General features: G+C 47.6%; 1 protein-coding gene across 1 annotated transcript in view; it reads right to left on the bottom strand.

Annotated features, from left to right (window-relative positions):
- oclnb (occludin b) overlaps nt 1–4,640 on the bottom strand; it is a 59,932-nt gene extending 55,292 nt beyond the window's left edge. Inside the window, exons 1-2 of the mRNA XM_070885883.1 lie at nt 4,583–4,640; nt 4,249–4,378 (exon numbers count right to left, since the gene is read on the bottom strand). Coding sequence (XP_070741984.1) covers nt 4,249–4,304 — 56 coding nt within the window. The 5' untranslated portion in view covers nt 4,305–4,378; nt 4,583–4,640. The remainder of the gene's footprint in view (nt 1–4,248; nt 4,379–4,582) is intronic.
- Between the last annotated feature and the right edge of the window lie 18,450 nt (nt 4,641–23,090).

Below are 23,090 nucleotides of genomic sequence, written 5' to 3'. Positions count from 1 at the left end.
GGGCAGAAAAGGCTCGGCGGAGTTGTGTACAGACCACCAAACAGTGGTAGTGAGGTTGGGGATGGAATCAAACAAGAAATTAGGGATGCGTGCAATAAAGGTACAGCAGTTATCATGGGTGACTTTAATCTACATATAGATTGGGCTAACCAAACTGGTAGCAACACGGTGGAAGAGGATTTCCTAGACTAATATGTCGAGGAACCAACCAGAGAGCAGGCCATCCTAGACTGTGTAATAAGAGAGAATTAGCAATCTTGTTGTGCGAGGCCCCTTGGGGAAGAGTCACCATAATATGGTAGAATTCTTCATTAAGATGGAGAGTGACACAGTTAATTTAGAGACTAGGGTCCTGAACTTAAAGAAAGGTAACTTTGATGGTATGAGACATGAATTGGCTAGGATAGACTGGCAAATGATACTTAAGGGGTTGACAGTGGATGGGCAATGGCAGACATTTAGAGACCACATGGATGAACTACAACAATTGTACATCCCTGTGTGGCATAAAAATAAAACGGGGAAGGTGGCTTAACTGTGGCTAACAAGGGAAATTAGGGATAGTGGTCAATCCAAGGAAGAGGCATATAAATTGGCCAGAAAAAGCAGCAAACCTGAAGACTGGGAGAAATTTAGAATTCAGCAGAGGAGGACAAAGTGTTTAATTAGGAGGGGAAAAATAGAGTATGAGAGTAAGCTTGCAGGGAACATAAAAACTGACTGCAAAAGCTTCCATAGATATGTGAAGAGAAAACGGTTAGTGAAGACAAATATAGGTCCCTTGCAGTCAGAATCAGGTGAATTTATAATGGGGAACAAAGAAATGGCAGACCAATTGAACAAATACTCTGGTTCTGTCTTCACTAAGGAAGACACAAATAACTTTCCGGAAATACTAAGGGACCGAAGGTCTAGCGAAAAGGAGGAACTGAAGGAAATCCTTATTAGTCAGGAAATTGTGTTAGGAAAATTGATGGGATTGAAGGCCGATAAATCCCCAGGGCCTGATAGTCTGCATCCCAGAGTACTTAAGGAAGTGGCCCTAGAAATAGTGGTTGCATTGGTGGTCATTTTCCAGCGTATTTGGAAAGCAGTGACAGGATCGGTCCAAGTCAGCATGGATTTATGAAAGGGAAATCATGCTTGACAAATCTTCCAGAATTTTTTTGAGGATGTAACTAGTAGAGTGGACAAGGGAGAACCAGTGGATGTGGTGTATTTGGACTTTCAAAAGGCTTTTGACAAGGTCCCACACGAGAGATTGGTGTGCAAAATTAAAGCACATGATATGGGGGGGTAATGTACTGACGTGGATAGAGAACTGGTTGGCAGACAGGAAGCAGAGAGTCGGGATAAACGGGTCCTTTTCAGAATGGCAGGCAGTGACTAGTGGTGTACGGCAAGGTTCAGTTCTGGGACCCCAGCTATTTACAATATACATTAATGATTAAGACGAAGGAATTAAATGTAATATCTCCAAGTTTGCAGATGACATTAAGCTGGGTGGCAGTGTGAGCTGTGAGGAGGATGCTAAGAGGCTCTAGGGTGACTTGGACAGATTAGGTGAATGGGCAAATGCATGGAAAATGCAGTATAATATAGATAAATGCGAGGTTATCCACTTTGGGGGCAAAAACAGGGAGGCAGAATATTATCTGAATGGTCCCCTTTTATCTGATTAGGAAAAGGGGAGGTGCAACGAGCCCTGGGTGTTATGGTACATTAGTCATTGAAAGTTGGCATGCAGGTACAGCAGGCTGTGAAGAAGGCGAATGGCATGTTGGCCTTCATAGCTAGGGGATTTGAGTATAGGAGCAGGGAGGTCTTGCTGCAGTTGTACAGGGCCTTGGTGAGGCCACATCTTGAATATTATGTGCAGTTTTGTTCTCCTAATCTGAGGAAGGACATTCTTGCTATTGAGGGAATGCAGCGAAGGTTCACCAGACTGATTCCTGGGATCGCAGGACTGACATATGAAGAAAGACTGGATCAACTAGACTTATATTCACTGGAATTTAGAAGAATGAAAGGGGATCTCATAGAAACATATAAAATTCTGATGGGATTGGACAGGTTAGATGCAGAAAGAATGTTCCCGATGTTGGGGGAAGTCCAGAACCAGGGGTCATAGTCTAAGGATAAGGGATAAGCCATTTAGGACCGAGATGAGGAGAAACTTCCTCACTCAGAGAATTGTGAACCTGTGGAATTCTCTACCACAGAAAGTTGTTGAGGGCAGTTCGTTAGATATATTCAAAAGGGAGTTAGATGTGGCCCTTACAGCTAAAGGAATCAAGGGGTATGGAGAGAAAGCAGGAATGGGGTACTGAAGTTGCATGATCAGCCATGATCATATTGAATGGTGGTGCAGGCTCGAAAGGCCGAATGGCCTACTCCTGCACCTATTTTCTATGTTTCTGTTTCTATGTTGTGTACATTAAATAAAGTCACATCAAAAACAATCATTTTCAAAAACAATCCATTACAAAAAATGCATAAGTCTACATATATGGATTAAAATAAAAGCCTTTTACCATCCCTATTTTAATTTTTGTGGCAGCTCAGTAGGTAAATGTACTACATTGTGTGACACTGAGCCATACAGACCAACGGGGTCCCAGTTTCAATCCCTGTTCTATGCAGTTAGCTCGGTCGGCAAGTGTAGTACCTGTACTACAATAGGCCTACCCTTGGGTGTGGAATTAGAGAACATGTACAGATTGTCGCTTGGTGTATCGTAGGGTTACCAACCCTACTGTATTACTTGGGAGTCTCCCGGAATGGGGCATGACGCTCCTGGGCACTACTGCAAGCAGCCCGGGAAAACTTTGCGATTTTGGTTTTCCGCCACAGCTGCGCCTACCCCACCCCACCTCGCCCACTCACCCCGTAACATCACCAGTTACCACTGCAGGGAAGCCTCCAGCTTGGTGATATCACATCCCCTCCTCCGCCACTGCCACAGAGAGCTGGCCCTTGTTTGGGTGTGACTGTAAATCGGACAGGCTGGTTGTCAGGAATCTGTTAGGCAGAGAGACGCCGTGTGGAGAGGTGTGGGGCTAGGGTGAACAGAGACTAGGGACAGGAGATTGGGGCTTGGGGAGAGAATGACAGAAAACTAGGAGTTGGGGGGGGAAGAGGGAGACAGGGGTCAAGAGATGGCAGAGTCAAGAGGAAGAATAGGGAATGGAGGGCAGGAGATTGGGGCTCGGGAAAGAGGTATACTGGGGAGTGAGCATGGGGCCCAGCATTTCCTGCCGAGCCAGGAGTAGCAACTTGGCAAGCGGGAGCAGCACGTAGAGAGCAGCAGCCAGTAAAGAGATGCATGAATCCCAAAGACTTCGCTGTGGGTAAATAGTGAAATATCGTTTCAACTGGTAGTCAAATGGAAAGCAAAGGGATGGAGACCGAGCAGTCACACTGGAAGAACCAATAGGAAAGGGGAAATCTTTTGAACCAGCACCCCAAGTGGTTACTGAGGCAGAGACTTGAACATTATTTAAAAGGGAATGGAGTAAGTATCTGAAAAGGAGGAATATAAAAGATCTGTGGAGAATGGGGTCACAGGAGAGAGCACGAGCACCGGCATAGGTACCGGGGCAAAAGGCCTCCTCGTGCTGTAATTTGTATAATTCCATGTCCGAGCCAGGAAGTGTCAAAGTTCTTCCCACCTCTTCATCCTGCTCTTGTAAAATACTCTGTGCCTCCCCCAATGGCTCAGCTGATTAAGACAACAACAAACTGCATTTATGTGGCAGTGAATCGCTGAGCCACACACACCAGGAAAATCCCAGACTGAATCCCCATTTGGTATCAAGTGAATTGATCTCACAGGGATGGTGCTAAAAATTAATTAAAGCGTTCCTGGGCTGAGAGGGAACCTTGGCTGAGAGGGACTTAGCCAAGGTTTCTATGCTTGATCGCTAACTGCAGGTACATAGACGTCAGCTGAAAACAGGGAGGTAGATCAGTCATGGTGGTTGATGCATTCACCAACTGAATAACCTCCTCACACTTGAGGCATGGCCCCTTGGGTCAGCCAGCAGTCAGTACCTGGGATCTGTGGGATCTCTACCCCAGCGGCTTCAGGAAAGTGAGAAGAGGAAAGACAATTGGAATCGGTTTTTAAGAAGTTTGTATTACACTAGCTCAGAGTAGAAGTATCACTTTTCAGATTAAAATAAGAAGTTACGCAGAAGAGGAACAAATCTCAAAGAAAAGCGAGGTTGTGTAACTGGGAATACTCACTGGTACTCGCTCCCGGAGTGGTAGGGAGGAGGGCTGTCGAACGTTCGCCCCGACATTTTCACCCTGTCAAGGGAAATCCTGTGATCGAGTGGGGATTTATTTTCTCTCCAAAGCCGAATTCCGTTCAAACCTTAACAAGCATCAAACAAACAGCATCAGAATAAAAGCAACGAAACTCCCTCCCGCGCACACAAAAAATACCTGGCCTCAATTTCCAGCCAGCAGATATTGGTAACAATTTCATTTTTTAAAGTTGGATATAAAACCATTTCAGTTTAGTTCTGCGACATGCAAAAAAAAAAAATTTACAACTGCGGGAAAAGACAATTAAAACCTTTCCAACGTCTGTGCCTCTCAGAAAGTTGCGTTGTCTCAGCACTGGTTCCTGTTGCTGTTTATCCAGCACACACCCTGCTGCGGCCAGCCCGCTCTGGGCTCAGCCTCACCTCCGCCTCCTATTGGCTGCAAACCAACTGCTCCGTTCTACCTCACCACACTGTTCAACAATGTGATCCCACCTGATGGGCAGCTAACAGCACTGAGAGAAGCAGCCAGCCAGCAGTCAAAAAAGCTCATCGCCCTGTAACGTTAACTCTTGTTTCTCTCTCCACAGATGCTGTTTGACCTGCTGAGTATTTCCAGCATTTTCTGTTTTTATTTCAGATTCCAGCATCCGCAGTATTTTGCTTTTGAATCAAAAAGCAGGATTCATTTATTGCACTTCCTTTAAAAAACCCCGATCTAAACACTGAATCAATTTGTTTTTATAGTTTTTATAATTTTGGTCAAGACTAATACGCAAACAAAATATCCAATCCTATTATGTGTTTACTGATGTTTTCTTGACTTTTTTTGTATTGTCTGTGATCTTTCTCTTTCGGTCACATTAATTATTTCGCAAGTTTTTAGTTGCTCCAGAACAGGTAATTCCCCTGGCAAGAGAGAGACCATGTGTAATGCAAATGACTCAATGGTTTGGAGAGGTATTGGTAAACAGAAACTGAGAAGCTCTGAAATGCACCTGATCAGATCCGCGATGCACTCCCTGTAGAAAGTTACAATCCAGCATTATAAAGGGTGTGCTGTTGTTGTTGAGCGAATAGAGCTTGCCACATTGCACAGGCTGAACGATAACTATCCTACACCTCCTCCTACCTCCCCCTGGAATACCTCATGATCATCATAGGAATCGATGAAGACTTGCTTCCACTCCTGAAGTGAAGTGCCTTGGACCACCATTGTTTTCCAGACTGCTGATCTAATCTCCTCTGGAGATCTTCCCCACCCCTCCCCAACCTCCAACCTCATAGTCCCTAACCCCGTACAGCCCACTTTTACCTCCCTCCCAAGATCCATAAATCGGACTGCTCTGGTAGACCCATCTTTCAGCCTGTGCCTGCCCCATGGATTCCTATCTTGACTCTTTTTTCGCCTTGTCCAGTTTCTTCCGACCTATATCCGCAACTTTTCCGATGCCCATCGCCACTTTAATAGTTTCCAGTGTCCTGACCCTAACCATTTCCTTTACACCATGGATGTTCAGTCCCTCTACATCTTCCTTGAACGTGGATCTAACCAGTCTCCATATACCCTCCCCCGCCTGGCTGAATTTGTTATTCCATTGAACAACTTCTCCTGTAACTCCACTCACTTGCTCCAAAATAAAAGGTGTCACTATAGGAATCTGTATGGGCCCAGGCTATGTCTGCCTTTTCACGGGATACGTGAAACATTCTTTGTTCCAGTCCTACTCGGGTCTCATCCCTCACCTTTTTTTCTAGTACATTGATGACTAAATTGGTGCCACTTTCAAAAGGAAACTAAATGAGTACATAAGAGAAAAAGGAATAGAAAGATATGCTGAAAGGCTGAGATAAGGTAGATGGAATGGGCAGAGACTCGTGTGGAGAATTCTGTGTAATTCTATGCTTCTTGTTTGCAACCTGAACTTGAAAATTTAATCAACTTTGCTTCCAATTTCCGCCCCTCCCTCACCTCTACATGGTCCATCTCCAACTCTTCCCTTTGCTTCCTCCAGTTCCCTATCTCCATTTCTGGCCAGAGGCTGTCAAGTAATATCTACTATAAGCCTACCAACTCCGACAGCTACCTTGATTACACATCTTCCCACCCATCTTCCTGTAAGGGCTCTGTTCCATTCTTCCAGTTTCTCTGTCTCCATTGCATCTGCTCTGATGATGCTACCTCCCACACCAATCCTTCCAATATGTCTTCCTTTTTCCTCAACTGAGGATTCCCCTCCACTGTGTCCATCCTATTTCCCGCACTTCTACCCTCACCCCTTCCCCTCCCTCCAAGAACATGGGAACATAGGAACAGGTGTAGGCCATTCAGCCCCTCAAGCCTGTGAATAACCACGATAGGGTTTCACAAAAGCAAAATACTGCGGATGCTGGAATCTGAAATAAAAACAGAAAATGCTGGAAATCTCAGCGGGTCAGGCAGCATCTGTGGAGAGAAACAGAGTTAATGTGTCAGGTTGATGACCCTTCAACAGAACTGGCAAAAGTTTGAAATATAACATTCTTAAGGAAGTGCAGGGACAATGAAGGGGAGGAAAGAACAAAAGGGAAGGTCTATGATAGGGTGGAAGACAGGAGAGATTTGAGAGATAAAAGAGATGATGGGCCAAATTGAGATGGTAATGGCACAAGTTAGGAAACAAAAGATGAGTCTCATCATCACCATAGGCAGTCCCTCGGAATCGAGGAAGACTTGCTTCCACTCTAAAAATAAGTTCTTAGGTGACTGAACTGTCCAATACGGGAATTACAGTCTTTGTCACAGATGGGACAGATAGTCATTGAAGGAAGGGGTGGGTGGGACTGGTTTGCCGCATGCTCCTTCCGCTGCCTGCGCTTGGTTTCTGCATGCTCTCGGCGATGAGACTTGGGGTGCTCAGCGCCATCCTGGCTAGATACGGTGTGAATGGCAGAATAATTACCAGCTGCCATAGGAAACAGAGAAAAAAATAAAAAGCGGTGGGGGGGGGGTGTTGTAATAAAAAAAGAAGCAAAGGGAACAAAATATGGGCAGAGGTTATGGTCCGAAGTTATTGAACTCGATGTTGAGTCCAGAAGTGCCTAAACAAAAGTTGAGGTGCTGTTCCTCAAGCTTGCCTTGAGCTTTATTGGAACAGTGTAGGAGGCCGAGGACAGAGAGGTCAGAGGGGTGTGGAGTGGAGAATTAAAGTGACAGACGACTGGAAGCTCGGGGTCACATTTACGGACTGAACGGAGGTGTTCCCATAAAGCAGTTACCCAATCTACGCTTAGTCTCCCCAATGTAGAGGGGACCACATCGTGAGCAGCGAATACAGTATATTAAATTGAAAGCAGTACAAGTAAATCACTGTTTCGCCTGGAAGGAGTGTTTGGGGCCCTGGACAATGGGAAGGGAGGAGATAAAAGGGCAGGTGTTGCATCTCCTGTGCTTACACGGGAAGGTGTCGTGGGAAGGGAAAGGGGAGGGGTGCTGGGAGTGACTGTGGAATGGACCAGGGTGTCGCGGAAGGAGTGGTCCCTTCGGCATGCTGAGAGGGGAGGGGAGGAGAAGATGTGATTGGTGGTGGGATCACGCTGGAGGTGGCAGAAATTGTCATGTATGTAACCAGCATACTACTGTAACTCTTATACAATTGTAACCCTCATGTAACCACGACATACTGTACATACTTACTAGAAATGCACACCTTGACCACAGGGAGTGTACTTGTGGGAGACACTCCTTACCTGGAGATTCAGGTATATAAGGGGAGGTCCCTCGCAGGGTCAGCACTCCTTGGTCCAGGCAATAAAGGTGAAGGTCACAGAGTGACTGTGTCTGCAGTACGTGCCTCGTGTGATTATGTTTAAGAGTTAAGAACTCAACACCTGGCAACAGGAAATGGGAATCACTGAACCCAGAGGATGGCCACCGGTAGCTCAGAGGAACGTTACTGTGTGGGTGAAGACTGGGACGATTTTGTGGAGAGACTCCAGTAGACCTTTGTCACGAAGGACTGGCTGTGAGAGGATGCGGCTGACAAGCGGAGGGCGCATCTACTACAAGCTGCGGGACAAAATTGTATGCGCTGATGAAGGACCTGCTCGCACCCCACAAACCGGCCGACAAGTCTTTTGAAGAGCTCAGCCAGCTGATCAGCGAACACTTAAAACCGGCGAGCAGTATACATATGGCCCGGCACTGGTTCTACACACACCGACGTCGGAAAGGGCAAAACATCTCAGACTTCGTGGCAGACTTGCGGCGCTTGGCCAGCCTCTGTAAGTTCTCAGACGCCTGCAGGGGGGAGATGTTAAGGGATTTTTTCATTGAGGGCATTAGCCATGCCGGGATCTTCAGGAAGCTCATAGAGACCAAGGACTTAACTCTAGAAGGGGCAGCATTGATAGCTCAAACTTTCATAGCCGGGGAAGAAGAGACCAAGCTAATTTACGCGAGTAGTCCTGGGTCCAACGTGGCGACGGACCAAGGAATTAACGTGATAAACGCGGCTCAAGATCTCGCAGTCAGGCAAAAGCATTTTGAAACTGCAGCAGTCAGACAAAGGCATTTTGTAACTGCCCAAGCTGAAACCGACTCTAAGGTGGGCCCCCGACAGGGACAATGGAGAGGGGAGCGGCAATTCACACCATCAAGGGGACCATTAACACCCACCATCAGAGTGTTTAGAAACAACCAAGGGAACAATCAGAGAGGAATGCCTGCTAACAGTCCTTTTGTGAACAACGATCTCAGCCAATGCTGGAGATGCGGGGGCAGACATTATGCGAAAAGCTGCAAATTTCAGCAGTTCATCTGAAGGAATTGTAATGCCAGAGAACATTTGGCTAGGGTTTGCAAACAGCCGATAGTGAGGCTAATCTATGAAACAGAGGAATCAGGCGAGGGGCTTGCAGTGCAGGACAATGCCTGGGGTAAAGCCATGGATGCTGAAGTTTAGCGGGTTCATGTGGCTGACGTCCACAGCTCATACGCCAAAACGCCACCCATGATGATGAAAGTTTTATTGAATGGCATCCCGGTGTGCATGGAGCTGGACACAGGAGCTAGCCAGTCCTGCACAACAATTTGAGAAACTATGGCCACACAGAGCTAGCAGGCTCAAACTGAAATGAATTAATACGCAGCTACAGACGTACACCCAAGAGATCATTCCAGTGCTAGGCAGTGCAAACGTGGTGGTAACACACAATGGGTCACAGAACCAGCTGCCACTCTGGATTGTTCCGGGAAATGGCCCCGCGCTTTTGGGAAGGAGCTGGCTAGCTGAGATGAACTGGAAATGGGGGGATGTGCATGCCATTTCATCTGTGGAGCGAAGCTCATGCTCACAGGTACTACAAAAATTTGGGCCACTGTTTCAACCCGATGTCGGAACGTTCAAGGGCACAAAAGTAGTTATACGTATCACCCCGGACGCCAGACCAGTGCACCACTAAGCCAGAGCGGTGCCGTACGTGATGCGTGAGAAAATAGAAAGTGAACTGGACAGGCTGCTTAGAGAGGGCATAATGTCGCCCGTTGAATTCAGTGACTGGGCAAGTCCCATTTTTCCTGTCCTTAAAGCGGACGGCTCGGTTAGGATCTGCGGTGACTACAAAGCCACCATCAATCGGGTGTCCCTGCAGGACCAATACCCGCTCCCGAGGGCGGAGGACCTTTTTGCCATATTGGCAGGTGGCAAGCTGTTCACTAAATTGGACCTCACTTCAGCCTACATGACTCAGGAACTGGCTGAAGAATCCAAGCTTCTGACCACCATCACGACGCACAAGGGTTTATTTATCTACAACAGGTGTCCTTTTGGCATCCGTTTGGCGGCCGCCATCTTTCAGAGAAACATGGAAAGCTTGTTGAAATCCATTCCCGGCACAATCGTATTCCAGGACATCCTAATAACGGGTCGAGACACCGAGGAACACCTCCACAACCTGGAGGAGGTGGTACACCGACTGGACCAGGTAGGCCTGCAGCTGAAGAAGGCCAAGTGTGTGTTTTTGGCCCCAGAGGTCGAGGTTTTGGGCAGGAGGGTTGCCGCAGATGTGATCCGGCCTGCCGAATCCAAAACAAAGGCAATCCGTCGTGCGCCCCGGCCCAGCAACACATCGGAGTTGCGATCGTTCCTGGGACTTTTGAACTATTTCGGGAACTTCCTGCCGAACTTAAGCACATTGTTGGAGCCATTACACGTGCTCCTGCGTAAGGGTTGCGAATGGTTTTTGGGGGACTGTCAAGAATGGGCTTTAAACAGGGCGCGGAACCTGCTTTGTTCTAACAAACTGTTAACGTTGTATGACCCCTGTAAAAAACTAGTTTTAACATGCGATGCATCATCATACGGGGTTGGGTGTGTGTTGCAGCAGATTAATGGAGACGGACAACTCCAACCGGTGACTTATGCCTCCAGGTCGCTCTCCCAGGCAGAGCGTGGGTACGGCATGGTCGAAAAAGAAGCACTCGCTTGTGTTTATGGTGTGAAAAAAATGCACCAATACCTTTTCGGCAGACCGTTCGAGTTAGAAACGGACCACAAGCCGTTAACTTCTCTGTTGCCCGACAGCAAGACGGTCAACGCAAATGCGTCAGCTCGCATACAGCGATGGGCTCTCACGCTGGCTGCGTATGACTACACCATACGGCACTGGCCAGGCACCGAAAACTGCGCTGACACGCTCAGCAGGCTTCCCCTTGCCACCACTGAGGGAGCGGCGGAGCAAAGTGCTGAGATGGTCATGGCCATTGATGCTTTTGACACCGCAGGCTCCCCCATCACAGCCCGCCAGATCAAACTGTGGACCAACAGGGACCCCCACCTATCCATGATAAAGAAATGTGTCCTGACGGGGGATTGGGTGCCCGCACACAGGGCGCGCCCCGAGGAGGTCAGACCATTTCAGAGACGGATGGATGAAATCTCCATCCAAGCCGACTGCCTGCTAAGGGGCAGCCGAGTGGTCATGCCCCAGAAGGGGAGGGAAGCATTCATCAGGGAACTTCACAGCGAGCACCCTGGCATCGTGTTAATGAAAACCATTGCCCGGTTACATGTATGGTGGCTGGGGATTGACTCAGACCTGGAACACTGGGTTCGCAGGTGCCCGACATGTGCCCAGCTGGGCAACGCCCCCAGGGAGGCCCCGCTCAGCCCGTGGCCCTGGCCCACCAAGCCTTGGTCATGCATTCATGTGGACTATGCGGGCCCGTTCATGGGAAAAATGTTCTTGATAATTGTCGATGCACACTCAAAATGGATCCAGTGCATCATATTAAACTCGTGCACGACATCCATCACCGTGGAGAGCCTGCGTACGGTTTTCGCGACCCACGGCTTACCGGACATTCTGGTCAGCGACAATGGACCTTGTTTCATCAGCCATGAATTCCAGGAGTTTATGTCGGGTAATGGCATCAAACATGTCCGGACGGCGCCGTTCAAGCCGGCTTCCAATGGCCAGGCAGAACGTGCGGTCCAAGTCATAAAGCAAGGCATGCTCTGCATCCAAGGACCCTCCCTTCAGTACCACCTATCGCACCTCCTGCTGGCCTATAGGTCCCGGCCGCACTCGCTCACGGGAGTTCCAGAACTCTTCATGAAACATATGCTCAAAACGCGGCTGTCCCTCATCCACCCAACCCTGGCAGACATTGTTGAGGGCAAGTCCCAAACCGAGTGCCACGATCGTATCTCAAGGGAGAGGTGTATAGAAATGGATGATCCGGTATTTGGTTGATGTGGTATATTTGGACTTTCAGAAGGCTTTCGACAAGGTCCCACACAAGAGATTAATGTGCAAAGTTAAAGCACATGGGATTGGGGGTAGTGTGCTGACATGGATTGAGAACTGGTTGTCAGACAGGAAGCAAAGAGTAGGAGTAAATGGGGACTTTTCAGAATGGCAGGCAGTGACTAGTGGGGTACCGCAAGGTTCTGTGCTGGGGCCCCAGCTGTTTACATTGTATATTAATGATTTAGACGAGGGGATTAAATGTAGTATCTCCAAATTTGCGGATGACACTAAGTTGGGTGGCAGTGTGAGCTGCGAGGAGGATGCTATGAGGCTGCAGAGTGACTTGGATAGGTTAGTTGAGTGGGCAAATGCATGGCAGATGAAGTATAATGTGGATAAATGTGAGGTTATCCACTTTGGTGGTAAAAACAGAGAGACAGACTATTATCTAAATGGTGACAGATTAGGAAAAGGGGAGGTGCAAAGAGACCTGGGTGTCATGGTACATCAGTCATTGAAGGTTGGCATGCAGGTACAGCAGGCGGTTAAGAAAGCAAATGACATGTTGGCCTTCATAGCGAGGGGATTTGAGTACAGGGGCAGGGAGGTGTTGCTACAGTTGTACAGGGCCTTGGTGAGGCCACACCTGGAGTATTGTGTACAGTTTTGGTCTCCTAACCTGAGGAAGGACATTCTTGCTATTGAGAGAGTGCAGCGAAGGTTCACCAGACTGATTCCCGGGATGGCGGGACTGACCTATCAAGAAAGACTGGATCAACTGGGCTTGTATTCACTGGAGTTCAGAAGAATGAGAGGGGACCTCATAGAAACGTTTAAAATTCTGACGGGGTTAGACAGGTTAGATGCAGGAAGAATGTTCCCAATGTTGGGGAAGTCCAGAACCAGGGGACACAGTCTAAGGATAAGGGGTAAGCCATTTAGGACCGAGATGAGGAGGAATTTCTTCACCCAGAGAGTGGTGGACCTGTGGAATTCTCTACCACAGAAAGTTGTTGAGGCCAATTCACTAAATATATTCAAAAAAGAGTTAGATGAAGTCCTTACTACTAGGGGAATCAAGGGGTAAGGTGAGAAAGCAGGAATGGGGTACTGAAGTTGCATGTTCAGCCATGAACTCATTGAATGGTGGTGCAGGCTAGAAGGGCCGAATGGCCTACTCCTGCACCTATTTTCTATGTTTCTATGTTTCTATGTTTCTATTTGTACTTAACCATGCATTGGGACCCAAGTGGCTGGAGGGCACCGTAATTGGTAAAGAGGGAAACAGGGTCATAGTGGTCAGACTCAATAATGGGCAGATTTGCCGCAAACACTTGGACCAAGTAAAGAAAAGGTTCAGCATAGACACTGATGAACATGAAGAAGAGCATGAGATGTCAACCACACCACTGCCAGTGGATGAGCAACAAGGACAATCACCAGCATGCACAGTCCCTGCGGCCAGCCCGGACAGGCCGGAATCACCTCAGGTGACAGAAACGCATGCCAAGGCTCAGCCACCAGAGCCTCAACTGCGGCGCTCCACGAGAGAGCGTCGACCACCTGATAGACTTAACCTTTGAGTCAAAAAGACGTGAGGGGGAGGTGATGTCATGTATGTAACCAGCATACTACTGTAACCCTTATACAATTGTAACCCTCATGTAACCACTACATACTGTACATACTTACTAGAAATGCACACCTTGACCACAGGAGGTGTACTTGTGGGAGACACTCCTTACCTGGAGATTCAGGTATATAAGGGGAGGTCCCTCGCAGGACCAGCACTCCTTGGTCCAGGTAATAAAGGTGACGGTCACAGAGTGACTGTGTCTGCAGTACGTGCCTCGTGTGATTATGTTTAAGAGTTAAGGACTCAACAGAAATGATGGAGGATGATCGTGGAGGCTGATGGGGTGAAAGGTGAGAACAAGGGAAACCCTGTTGTGGTTCTGGAAGGGAGGGGAAGGAGTGTGAGCAGAAGTGCGGGAAATAGAACGGACACGGTCGAGGGCCATGTTATCTACGGTGGCGGGGAATCCTCGGTTAAGGAAAAAGGAAGACATGTCAGAGGCACTTGTGTGGAAGGTGGCGTCATCAGAACAGATGCGACGGAGACGAAGAAACTGGGAGAATTGAATGGAGTCCTTACAGCATGCGGGGTGTGAGGAAGTGTAGTCCAGGTAGCTGTGAGAGTCAATGGGCTTGTGAATGTTTATTAATAGTCTATCCCAATAGGGTTTCCCTTGTCCTCACCCTCCGCCCCATCAGCCTTCACATTCAATGGATCATCCCCCGCTATTTCTGCCACCTCCAGCACGATGCCACCACCAAACACATCTTCCCCTCCCTTTTCAACATTCCGAAGGTACCACTCCCTCAGCGACACTCTGATCCACTCCTCAATCACTCCCAACATCGTCTCCCCTTCCCATGGCACTTACCCATACAAGCGCAGGAGATGCGCTTCCACCTCCTCCCTTCCCACTGTCCAGGGCCCCAAATACTCCTTCCAAGTGAAACAGCGATTTACTTGTACTTCTTTCAATTTAGCATACTGTATTTGCTGTTCATGATGCGGTCCTCTTGCAAGATCTGACAGAAGAGACTTGTCCGTGACCACAACAAACCACACTGGGTACAGGTATATTATTTATAAGCACAACAGATTTTATTAAGTGGTTTACTTCAAGTACAAATAAATAATACTTAACAAGGTGATAGTTGACAGCCTGTTCCTTGAAACCTCAACAGAAGCCCAGAGTGACTGCGGTGCGGTCCCTTGCTGTGCTCTGTTGACTGTAGTTCTCTTCCAGTCTTCCTCTGTGTTGGCACTGCCTTCAGGATTCTATAGCTGCTTCTCTTATACCTTTTTTCCCTTTCAAGTGCTGTGACAGCTTGCAGCTGTCTGGGCCCCACATGTCATTACAATACTCTCATTATTAACTCAAACTTCCTTGGCCTTCAATAGCCCAACCTACCATTATCTTGCGATCCTCCCTGTTCCTACTTTTTGCAAAAGGAGCTATCCTCCCTGGGAACTTCTACACGAACAACTTACACATAGTTCATTAATGTTAAGGAAATGATACATGCTGTAGATTCTTATCTTACTAATTAATGCTCCAACCTTGGCTATAAGCTGGATTCTAACAGAACAGAGTTTTCTCATTAGTTCAGCACATTACAGCAGCCAACATAATATTGGCTCAATTTACCATCATCATCATCATCATCATCATCATCATAGGCAGTCCCTCGGAATCGACTCTTAGCATGAGTTCTTAGGTGGCTGTACAGTCCAATACGAAAACCACAGTCTCTGTCACAGGTGGGACAGATAGTCATCGAGGGAAGGAGTGGATGGGACCATCATGCTTTGCTTCTCAGCTTTTACCATGGTTAGCGAAGCTTACACACATTTTAGTTATTTTTATCATATAACAGTTACACAAAAGCATTATTAAAACAATATCACAACATGCAGATAAGTTTTATGTTACACACAAAGACAGGTTAGGTGACTGCTTTGATGAATACCTCCATTCAGTCCACAAGGTGACCCTGAGCCTCTGGTTGCTTGCCATTTTATTTCTCCATCCCAATCCTACTCTGATCTCTCTGTCCTCAGCTTCCTACACTGTTCCAATAAAACTCAGTCGAAGGTTGAGGAACAGCACCTCTTTATCTGCCTCTGTACTTGCTTAGAAGCTGTTGGGTCTCTAGCATTTTCCAGTTCTGATAAAAGATCAACGACCTGAAACATTAACTCTGTTTCTCTCTCCACAGATGCATCTGACCTGCTGAGTATGTCCAGCACTTGCTGTTTTTATTATAAAATCCAGAATTATACAATGAGATATATATATAGTGTTTATGTGCTCGCGAAATAGTCGGGACATTTCAACGTGGTTGCTGTTTACCTGAAATAATTAACCTCGGTGATAGTTCGTATGAAAGAAGTTATGGAAGATCACATGACAGTTTCTGTAACACCTGGGGAAGCTAATGCAAATTTCGAGATCACTGAAGTCTAACAGAATTTCGATCTTTATAGTGTAAACAAATAGAAACTCATTAAAGAATACTTCTGATAAAATTAGGTAACTGAATTACTGAAATCGTTACTTTTAACATTTTGAATTTCGAATGAAGTGTTTGTTTATCGTTACACTTTATCTCACATGGCCTTGTTCACCGATAGTATCTTTTTTTGTAACAGCCTAATTTCCCGCTCCCAATTCTTTCTACCTCCTATTTCCTTTTTATTCGTTCACAACTCTTTTTAAAAAAGTACATTTCCTCTTTCTACTGAAGCCTGTGGCAGTTGTGACAAAGGTTTTCTACCCAAAATGTAACCCTATCTTTTCAGTTATTGAGGAGCCTGTTGCGTATGTCCAACATTTTCTGATTTAACTTACATTTCCAGTACTTACCATAAAACCACTTCAACTCTCGAAACTGTTGCGGAACCAGTTGTGCGAAACAAAGAGCCTCCTTGTACAAGGGTAGGTCCCAACTCCTCACCTGAAACCTGAAAAGAACTAATCATTCTACACAATTTAAAATGCTTTTTAATGCAAATGCTTCCAAAGTGACTTTCTTTTGTGCGAACTAATTTGCTCCTCCTCAAGAAATAAAAACAGAAAATGCTGTAAATGAACGCTGGCTTGCAAAGAGAAAAACAAGTGATTTCAAATGTGCAACCCTTCATTGGCTCCTAAAAGGCTTAGCTTGAAAGGCAACTAAGAGGGTGTTCCTTCTAACTTAAAGTCGGTTTTACACTCGGATTTCAGGAGCACAGTATCGATGAGCCGGTTGTGTTATCCCAGTGGCAGAGTCATAGACCACCTAGGGATTAGGTATTACTACAGCCCTCTAGACCATCTTGTATGGCTCAGAAACATGGATCATGTACAGTAGACACCTCAAGTCGCTGGAGAAATTCCACCACCGATGTCTTCGCAAGATCTTACAAATCCCCTGGGAGGACAGACGCACCAACGTTAGCGTCCTCAACCAGGCCAACATCCCCAGCATTGAAGCACTGACCACACTTGATCAAGCTAAGCCTTCTGGGAGCCAATGAAGGGTTGCACATTTGAAATCACTTGTTTTTCTCTTTGCAAGCCAGCCGTTCATTTACAGCATTTTCTGTTTTTATTTCTTGAGGAGGAGCAATTTAGTTCGCACAAAAAAAAGTCACTTTGGAAGCATTTGCATTAAAAAGCATTTTAAATTGTGTAGAATGATTAGTTCTTTTCAGGTTTCAGGTGAGGAGTTGGGACCTACCCTTGTACAAGGAGGCTCTTTGTTTCGCACAACTGGTTCCGCACCTATTTTTTATGTTTCTATAAGGGGGTACTGAAGTTTCATGTTCAGCCATGAACTCATTGAATGGCGGTGCAGGCTAGAAGGGCTGAATGGCCTGCTCCTGCACCTATTTTCTATGTTTCTAGCTCCACTGGGCAGGCTACATAGTTCGTGTTATGTATGTAACTATGTAATACTTGCCACCAGACTGTTGGAGTCCTAATGGTCACCTACACACACGTGCAGGGCCAATGTAAACGGTTGGCTGCCATGTTGTTTAGGCACTCTGGAGTTGTACTAAAGAAGACTAAGGTCACACTAAGTTTAGCTCACAGTACGCAGCCTCATGGAGTTCTTCTATACACAATAACTGGCGACGAGTAACAGAATACGAACCTTCACGCAACCATGGCTGCTGTTGGAATATTAGAGAGATTCATAAAGGGTGATGATTGGGAAGCCTTCATCGAGTGTCTCGACCAGTACTTCTTGGCCAACAAGCTGGAAGGAATCACTAACGTGGCCAAGCGCAGGGCGGTTCTCCTCACCGTCTGTGGGCCTAAAATATATGGCCTCATCAAGAATCTGCTCGCAACGACAAAACCAACGGAAAAGGAATATACAGAGTTGTGTACACTGGTTCGGGACCACCTCAAGCCGAAGGAGAGTATCCTCATGGCCAGTTATCGTTTTTACATGCACCATCGCTCCAGGGGCCAGGACATGGTGGATAATGTCGCCGACCTGAGACGCCTCGCGAGACTTTGCGATTTTGGAGCTGCATTGGGTCAAATGCTGCGGGACTTTTTCGTGCTGGGCATCAGCCACGAGATCATTCTTCGAAAGCTGCTGGCTGCCGAAACCCTAGACCTGAGCAGTGCCATCGCGATCGCCCAGGCAAGCATGGCCACAGACGATAACACCAAACAGACATCTTCTCAACCTCAAAGCTCACCGGCAAGTACAATGCATAAAATGACGTCGCTAGCAGGCCGAACTGCATCTGGCAGGGCCTATACGTCTGCGGCTGCAAGACCTGTGATGACTCAGAGTCCGCCATCGGGGGTGAATGTGAATCCACTAGCACCGTGTTGGCGATGCGGGGGTAATCACCGGGCCCATCAATGTCGATTCAAGCACTACATGTGCAAAGGCTGCACAACAATGGCGCACCTCCAGCGAATGTGCAAACGTGCTGCGACACACCACGTGGCAGAGGATGATCGATCCGGCGCGGATCACGCAGCACAGGCAACTCAACCCGAGGAAGAAGTGTATGGGGTACATACCTTCACCACCAAGAGCCCTCCTATAATGCTGAAAGTCAAATTAAATGGAGTTCCAGTATCCATGGAGTTGGACATGGGTGCGAGTCAGTCAATAATGAGCCAGAAGGCTTTCGAGAAACTGTGGGGCAATAAAGCACAAAGGCCCAAACTGAGCCTGATTAATTCAAAGCTGCGTACCTACACCAAAGAGCTCATACCAGTCACTGGAAGTGCAGGAGTGAAGGTATCGTATGATGGGGTTGTGCATGACCTATCATTGTGGATTGTTCCAGGCATTGGCCCAATGTTGTTCGGCAGAAGCTGGCTAGAAAAGATTAGATGGAATTGGAACGACATCAAAGCACTATCTTCAGTGGATGACGCCTCGTGTGCTCAAGTGCTGAGCAAGTTTCCCTCGCTATTCGAATCAGACATCGGCAACTTCACAGGCGCCAAGGTACAGATCCATCTAGGCCCCGATGCATGGCCCGTCCATCACAAGGCTCAGGCGCTTCCGTTCATGATGAGGGAGAAAGTCGAGATTGAACTGGACAGAATCCAACGTGAAGGAATCATATCACCAGTCGAGTTCAACGAGTGGACCAGTCCAATTGTTCCGGTGTTGAAAAGCGATGGCACGGTAGCAATATGTGGAGACTACAAGGTTACGATTAACCGAGTCTCACTACAGGACCAGTACCCGCTGCCCAAGGCAGATGACCTGTTCGCAATGTTAGCGGGGGGCATGTTGTTCACCAAGTTGGGCCTAACCTCCACCTACATGACACAGGAGCTGGCTGAATCTTCGAAAAGACTGACGTGCATCAACACACACAAAGAGCTGTTTATATACCATAGGTGCCCTTTCGGGATTTGCTTGACTGCAGCCATTTTCCAGAGAAACATAGAGAGTTTGCTGAAATCTGTTCCGCGCACCATTGTGTTTCAAGATGACAGCCTGATCACTGGTTGTGACACCATCGAACACCTACACAACCTGGAAGAGGTTCTAAGTCACCTAGACAGAGTGAGACTCAGGCTGAAATGCTCCAAGTGTGTTTTCCTGGCACCAGAAGTCGAATTTTTGGGGTGAAAGATTGCAGCAGACGGCATTAGGTCCACGGACTCAAAGACAGAGGCCATGAAGAATGCACCCAGACCACAGAATGTGACGGAGCTGCGTTCGTTCCTGGGACTCCTCAACTATTTCGCTAACTTTCTACCCGGGTTGAGCACGTTGTTAGAGCCTTTGCACATGTTGCTACATAAGGGTGACGACTGGGTTTGGAGCAAATCTCAAGACACAGCCTTTAAGAAGGCCAGGAACCTGCTATGTTCAAATAAGTTACTTGTACACTATGACCCATGTAAACGTTTAGAGCTCGCTTGTGACGCCTCATCGTACGGGGTCAGCTGTGTGTTACAGCAAGCCAATGTATCGGGCAACCTCCAACCAGTTGCATACGCATCTAGAAGTCTGTCTAAGGCTGAGAGAGCCTATAGTATGGTCGAGAAAGAGGCGTTAGCATGTGTATACGGGGTTAAGAAAATGCACCAATACCTATTTGGACTTCTGTTTGAGCTTGAAACTGAGCACAAGCCGCTCATTTCGCTGTTTTCAGGGAGCAAAGGTATAAATATCAATGCTTTGTCCACATCCAAAGATGGCCACTAACATTATTCGCTTATGACTATGTTATCCGCCACAGACCAGGCACTGAAAACTGTGCCGATGCTCTCAGCCGGCTACCATTACCCACCACTGGGGTTGAAATGGCGCAGCTCGCAGACTTGCTACTGGTCATGGATGCTTTTGAGAGCGAGGGGTCCAGTCACAGCTTTCCAGATCAGGACCTGGACCAGCCAGGATCCTGTGCTATCATTAGTAACGAGTTGCGTCCAAAATGGGAACTGGTCGGCTGTTCCCGGAGAAATGCAAGATGAAATTAAGCCGCTTCACCGACGCAAAGATGAAATGTCCATCTGGTCGGATTGTCTCTTATGGGGTAATCGCGTGGTTTTGCTAAAAAATGGCAGGGAAATGTTTATACGTGACCTACACAGTACCCACCCAGGCATTGTCATGATGAAGGCAATTGTCAGGTCGCATGTTTGGTGGGCCGGCATTGACTCGGACTTGGAGTCATGCATGCATCAGTGCAACACTTGCTCGCAACTGAGCAATGCACCAAGGGAGACTCCACTGAGTCTGTGGTCATGTTCTTCCAAACCGTGGTCCAGGATCCACGGTAGATTTTGCCGGCCCCTTTCTAGGAACGATGTTTTTAGTAGTTGTGGACGTTTACTCCAAATGGATTGAATGCGTAATCATGTCATCCAGCACGTCCACAGTCACCATTGAAAGCCTCCGGGACATGTTCGCCACCCATGGCTTGCCCGACATCCTTGTCAGCGACAATGGACCGTGTTTCACCAGCTCGAAATTCAACAAGTTTATGTCCCGCAATGGCATCAAGCATGTCAAGTCTGCTCCGTTTAAGCCCGCGTCTAACGGTCAATCGGAGCGGGCAGTCCAAACGAGAAACGCGTGACGGACGGCTCGCCGCAGACCCACTTGTCTCGCATTCTGTTCAGTTACCGGACGCGACCCCACTCGCTCTCCGGGGTTTTCCCGGCAGAATTGGTAATGAAGAGAGCCCTCAAAACCAGGTTCTCCCCAAGTCCATCCGGATCTTAATGATCACGTGGAAACTCGGCGACACTGGCAGAACATGTACCACGATCGCGCGCCTGTTTCACGTGACATTGATGTTAATGACCCTGTGTTTGTCCTGAATTACGGTCATGGTCCCGAGTGGGTTGCTGGCACTGTTTTGGCCAAGGAAGGGAATAGGGTGTTTATAATCAAACTGTTAAATGGCCAAACGTGCAGAAAGCATTTAGATCAGATTAAATTGCGATTTACTGACAACCAGGAACGACTTGAAGAGGACATCGCCATCGACGATCCATTAACACACACCCAACCAGCAATCGACCTCGCTGTCAATCACGAGGATGAATCCACCGTTTCTGACAGTCCGGTCAGACCAGCCGCGGTGCAGTGCAGCAATGGTCCAGCCAACTCACACATGTTAGGGTTTGAACTTATACGATCAACCAGCGAGCAAAGGGCTACGGATCACCTCAACTTGTAACTAACTTGTACCGAAGACTTTGGGGGGGGAGGGGGAGTGTTGTTATGTATGCAACTATGTAATACTTACCACCAGAGGGAACAACTGTTGGAGTCCTAATGGTCACCTGCATACACATGCAGGGCCAGTATAAAAGGTTGGCTGCCATGTTGTAATAAAGAAGACTAAGGTCACACTAAGTTTAGCTCACAGTACTCAGCCTCGTGGAGTTCTTTTATACACAACAATTCGCATGCCAGACACAAGACTCCCAAAGCAAGCGTTCTACTCGGAACTCCTTCACGGCAAACGAGCCAAAGGTGGGCAGCGGAAAAGTTACAAGGACACCCTCAAAGCCTCCCTGATAAAGTGCAACATTCCCACTGACACCTGGGAGTCCCTGGCCAAAGACCGCCATAAGTGGAGGAAATGCATCCGGGAGGACGCTGAGCACCTCGAGTCTCGTCACCGAGAGCGTGCAGAAATCAAGCACAGGCAGCGGAAAGAGCGTGCGGTAAACCAGTCCCACCCACTCCTTCCCTCAGCGACTATCTGTCTCATCTGTGACAGAGACTGCGGTTCTCGTATTGGACTGTACAGCCACCTAAGAACTCATGCTAAGAGTGGAAGCATGTCTTCCTCGATTCCGAGGAATTGCCTATGATGATAATGATGAGGGATTAGGTAGCTTGATTTTGTATTGTAAACAAGGTAAGTGTAGTATTGTCGGAGGTGCTGTACCTCAACTGACATGTTAAACCAAGCTCACAAACAAGTCAACGGGAGCGGATGGAATCCCCACTGAGGCACTAAAGTATGGCGGAGAGGCACTATTGGCACGAATGCACGACCTCATCTCTCTCATCTGGAAGGAGGAGAGCATGCCGGGAGATCTCAAAGATGCAGTAATCATGACCATCTTTTTAAAAGTCCGACTGCGGCAACTACAGAGGAATCTCCTTGTTATCAGCCACTGGGAAAGTCGTCGCTAGAGTCCTCCTCAACGGTCTTCTCCCTGTGGCTGAGCAGCTCCTCCTGGAGTCACAGTGCGGAATTCATCCTCATCGGGGTACAACAAACATGATTTTTACAGCGCGGCAGCTACAAGAAAAATACAGGGATCAGCACCAACCCTTGTACATGGCCTTCTTCGACCTTACAGAGGCCTTTGACACTGTCAACCGCGAGGGTCTATGGAGCGTCCTCCTCCGATTCGGCTGCCCCCAAACGTTCATCACCATCCTCCGCCTGCTCCACGACGACATGCAGGCCGTGATCCTGACCAACGGATCCACCACAGACCAAATCCATGTCCGGAGCAAGGTCAAGCAGGGCTGCGTCATCGCGCCAAACCTCTTCTCGATCTT

The sequence above is a fragment of the Pristiophorus japonicus genome, chromosome 1 (assembly GCF_044704955.1).
Source record: "Pristiophorus japonicus isolate sPriJap1 chromosome 1, sPriJap1.hap1, whole genome shotgun sequence".
In the NCBI taxonomy this organism is placed as follows: Eukaryota; Metazoa; Chordata; class Chondrichthyes; family Pristiophoridae; genus Pristiophorus; species Pristiophorus japonicus.
The sequence above is the reverse complement of the archived record's forward strand: the minus strand, read 5'-3'. Positions and strand labels throughout refer to the sequence as shown.